This window comes from Kryptolebias marmoratus, linkage group LG3 (genome assembly GCF_001649575.2).
Source record: "Kryptolebias marmoratus isolate JLee-2015 linkage group LG3, ASM164957v2, whole genome shotgun sequence".
NCBI classification, from domain to species: Eukaryota; Metazoa; Chordata; class Actinopteri; order Cyprinodontiformes; family Rivulidae; genus Kryptolebias; species Kryptolebias marmoratus.
In genome coordinates, this window is record NC_051432.1 from 29,770,728 (window position 1) to 29,774,529 (window position 3,802).

Below are 3,802 nucleotides of genomic sequence, written 5' to 3' on the forward strand. Positions count from 1 at the left end.
GAGGCCTGGTTCTAGACCTGAAGTCTGGTTCTGGACCTGAAGTCTGGTTCTGGACCCGAGGCCTGGTTCTAGACCAGAGGCCTGGTTCTAGACCCGAGGCCTGGTTCTAGACCCGAGGTCTGATTCTGGACCCAAAGCCTGGTTCTGGACCCGAGGTCTGATTCTGGACCCAAAGCCTGGTTCTGGACCCGAGGTCTGATTCTGGACCCAAAGCCTTGTTCTGGACCTGAAGTCTGGTTCTGGACATTAAGTCTGGTTCTGGACCTGAGGTCTGGTTCTGGTCCTGAGGACTGGTTCTGGACCTTCAGTCTGATTCTGGACCTTCAGTCTGGTTCTGGACCTTCAGTCTGGTTCTGGACCAGGGGCCTGGTTCTGGACCTTCTCCGTCTGCAGCAGCAGGACTCTCAGATCCAGGATCAGTTAACCCAGAACTGAACCTGGATCTGTTGATCCTGCAGTTTTTGTCCCAGATGTGATCCCTGGTTCTGCTGAGACCCGTAGAACCCAGTTCACCCTGAGACAGAAGCTGACCTTTGACCTCTTACTTCCTGCGCTCCAGGCTGTGTACTGCGTGGAGAAACTGGGCATCCCGCCGGAGAAGGTGAACCCGAATGGCGGCGCCATCGCTCTGGGCCACCCTCTGGGCTGCACCGGAGCCCGGCAGGTGGTGACGCTGCTGAACGAGCTCCGGCGCCGAGGTCAGAGGTCAGTGTGAACGCCGGCAGCCGATTGGTCGCAGAGCCCCAGCCGGGTCGCGGGTCTGAGTCTCGACTGTTGTCCGCAGGGCGTACGGAGTCGTGTCCATGTGCATCGGCACCGGGATGGGAGCCGCCGCCGTGTTCGAGTACCTCGGGCCGTAGCAGCAGAACCGGACCAGTTTAACATCCAGAACCAGAACCAACAGATTAACATGAATCATTAATGATTAATATTTTCCAGCTTCTTTAATGATGTGAACGGCGCCCACAGCGCCACCTGCTGACAGAATCTGCTCAGAATTAACCTGTAAACTCGTCAGAACCGGGTCGGTTCTGAGAAATGTTAGTTTGTGCCTTAGAGCTGCAGCTCCTCTCCAGAACCTGCTGTCGGGTTCTGGGGTAATAAAACATTTCAACCACACCCGTTTCTGTATAAACATGTTTTAAAGAGTTCAGTCAACAGGAAGTGGATTCTGCTCCGTCAGGAGAACCCGACCCGACCCGACCCGGCCCGGCCCGCCCCGGCGGTTCTGAACTAAACGAGTCTCGGCTTCTTCCGGGCCTGGAACTGCTCCGTTTTACTTCTGATCGATTTGACGAGCAGCGACAGACTCGGGTCCATTGTCTTCGTCCCAGAGTCCTTGTCCCGACTTGTCTCTGCAGTTTCCTGTTTCCGGGCAGGTCCTTCCTGTGTGGGCGTGGCCTCCTCAGCGCGGCGCCGCTGCTTCTCCTCCAGGATGCTCTGCGTGGCTCTGGTCTTCTTGAAGCTGGGGTGGGAGGGGTCCAGGTTGAACAGGTGGGAGGTGAACATGGCCTGGAAACGAGGGTCTTTGACGTCCACCTGAAGGACAGAAAGACACAGAGACGTCAAACCCACGAACCGTTTCCTGTCCCGCTGCAGAGACTCAAAGTTTCACCTGGAAGTGGTCGTCCTCCGGTGGCTCCTCCCCCTTCTTCAGCAGCTTCTTTTTCTTCTTCTTGCCCAGGTTCTGCTGCTCCACGATCCTGTCGTAGTTGAAGTGTTCGTGTTTGGCGTCGGCGCCGTCCTCCTCCATCAGCAGAACCATCTGAGCCTGAAACCCAAACAGACCGGGTCAGCTGCTGCTGGTCAGCTGATCCTGAACCTGGAGAATACTTCCTGACCTTCTGACTCTGCAGCTCCTCTTCCTCTTCAGCTGGACGCTGCTCCTGATTCTTCTTCTTCTTCTTCTTCAGGTCTGCGGACAGAACGGACGAGCTGTTCACAGGTTTGGCTGATTGTTGGACTCAAACAGGAAGTGAGCAAAGCATCATGGTCACGCTCTCCAACAGGCTGACAGGAACCAAACGTTCCGGGTCGCTCGGATCACCTGATGCTCCGAGCTCCGAGCTGAAGAACGGGTCGCTGAGGTCAACGTCAGGAGGAAGCTCTTCATCACTGAAGTCTTCATCAGCTGCTTCCTGTCAGAACCAACATCCAACATCAAACAGAGCCGACGTTCAGGTGAGTTCAGGTGAGTTCAGATCACCCACCTGCTTCCTGTCGCTCCTCCTCTTCTTCTTCTGCTTTTTCTTCTCCTTCTTCTTCTGCAGATACTCCTCCCAGGGCGTCAGCTGGTCCCGCCCCTCCAGCTTCTTCTTCACCAGCTGCTCCGTCGTCTCCTTCAGGCCTGCAGGCAAAGATCAGGGTTACTGCTCTGACTTTAATAAGACGAGCCGAAGCTGAGCTGAACCTGAGCCGAATCTGAAACAAGCCGGAGCTGAGACGAGCCGAAGCTGAGCCGAATCTGAAACAAGCCGAAGCTGAGACGAGCCGAATCTGAAACAAGCCGAAGCTGAGACGAGCCGAAGCTGAGCCGAATCTGAAACAAGCCGAAGCTGAGATGAGCCGAAGTGAGACGAGCCAAAGCAAATCGCTCACTAAAAGCAGCATAACTGCCAAAACCTAAAACTATCAAACTGCTAACTTAAAAAAATGCTAGCTAAAGGCTAAAAGTAACAAAAGCCAAGCTAAATTTAGCTAAACATTAGCTTTTAACTAAAATAAGCATTTATAGCATTAGCAGCATTAGCAGCGTTAGCGTTAGCAGGCTCCAAACAGAACTAGGAGCTGCAGGAAGTGCAAAGCTCTGCATGTTTTTCTACAGAGTAAATATTTGTAAACAAAGTTAAATATTATAAAAAATTATAAAAACCAACAGTTGCAGCAGCCATCAGCTGAAAGAGCCGAAGGCTTGGATACCTGAACAGATAAAATGGCTGACTCAGCACCCAGCCTGGCCGTACCTGGTACCCAGGTGATCTCCATCTCCATGTCTTTGTCCTCCTGCTGCTGCTTCTCTTTGTCCTGGATGGTCCTCAGCAGCTCCCTGTAGGTTTTCATCTGCTCCTCACTTTTCTTCACCTTCCTCTTCCTCCTCTCCTCCTCCTCCTCCTCCTCGGCGGTCCCTTCTGTCCGGAACAAATGAGAACTCAGCTCTTCTTCCTCTCATCACAGCAGAAAGATTTCGTTTTGTTTTCCTCACCTCCTCCTGCTGCGACCTCCTCCTGCTCCTCCTCCTCCTCCTCTTCCTCGCTGGAGGAGGCCAGGTAGGCATTGAAGTCCATGTCCAGCAGCTCAGCTTTGTTGAACTTCCTGTTCAGAGCCGACACGCGCTCGTGGTCCGTTTCATCCCAGGTCAGCGTGACCTGGTGGTTCGACACAGACGTCCGGTTGAATCCAGGTGAGTTAAACCAGGTGAGTTAAACCAGGTGAGTTAAACAGGAAGTAAATAAAAGGACAGGAACGATTCCAACCATTTTAACTAATAAAAACTAAACAAACAGAAGGTCTTCAGCTCGTTGTCGGCTCCAGTTAATAAATCTGAATAAATCCTTTTAAACAGAGAAAATCTGCTTCATAAACAGTCATTTACATAAATACTTGTTAAAACCATTAAAACCTGCCATCTGATGGCTCAGGTCCTCTACCTGAGGTCTGGGAGCTTCTGAGCCGTGGAGAACCTTCAGGCCTTAGATGGATGTGATGTGAGGAACAGGAAGTCTGCAGGTCCTCTTACCTTGAAGGAACAGGAAGTCTGCAGGTCCTCTTACCTTGAAGGAACAGGAAGTCTGCAGGTCCTCTT

At 52.4% G+C, this 3,802-nt stretch overlaps 2 protein-coding genes across 5 annotated transcripts in view; one reads left to right on the forward strand and one right to left on the reverse strand.

Annotated features, from left to right (window-relative positions):
- Nucleotides 1-1,119, forward strand: part of acaa1 (acetyl-CoA acyltransferase 1) — a 7,595-nt gene extending 6,476 nt beyond the window's left edge. Inside the window, exons 11-12 of the mRNA XM_017442195.3 lie at nucleotides 560-705; nucleotides 785-1,119. Coding sequence (XP_017297684.1) covers nucleotides 560-705; nucleotides 785-860 — 222 coding nt within the window. The 3' untranslated portion in view covers nucleotides 861-1,119. The remainder of the gene's footprint in view (nucleotides 1-559; nucleotides 706-784) is intronic.
- Nucleotides 926-3,802, reverse strand: part of esf1 (ESF1, nucleolar pre-rRNA processing protein, homolog (S. cerevisiae)) — a 9,052-nt gene continuing 6,175 nt past the window's right edge. For all 4 annotated transcript variants that reach the window (XM_037975006.1, XM_037975007.1, XM_037975008.1 and 1 more), the window contains exons 8-14: nucleotides 3,203-3,365; nucleotides 2,964-3,128; nucleotides 2,211-2,347; nucleotides 2,048-2,138; nucleotides 1,842-1,915; nucleotides 1,616-1,771; nucleotides 926-1,539 (exon numbers count right to left, since the gene is read on the reverse strand). In XM_037975006.1, the coding sequence (XP_037830934.1) occupies nucleotides 1,234-1,539; nucleotides 1,616-1,771; nucleotides 1,842-1,915; nucleotides 2,048-2,138; nucleotides 2,211-2,347; nucleotides 2,964-3,128; nucleotides 3,203-3,365 (1,092 nt within the window). In that variant the 3' untranslated portion in view covers nucleotides 926-1,233. The remainder of the gene's footprint in view (nucleotides 1,540-1,615; nucleotides 1,772-1,841; nucleotides 1,916-2,047; nucleotides 2,139-2,210; nucleotides 2,348-2,963; nucleotides 3,129-3,202; nucleotides 3,366-3,802) is intronic.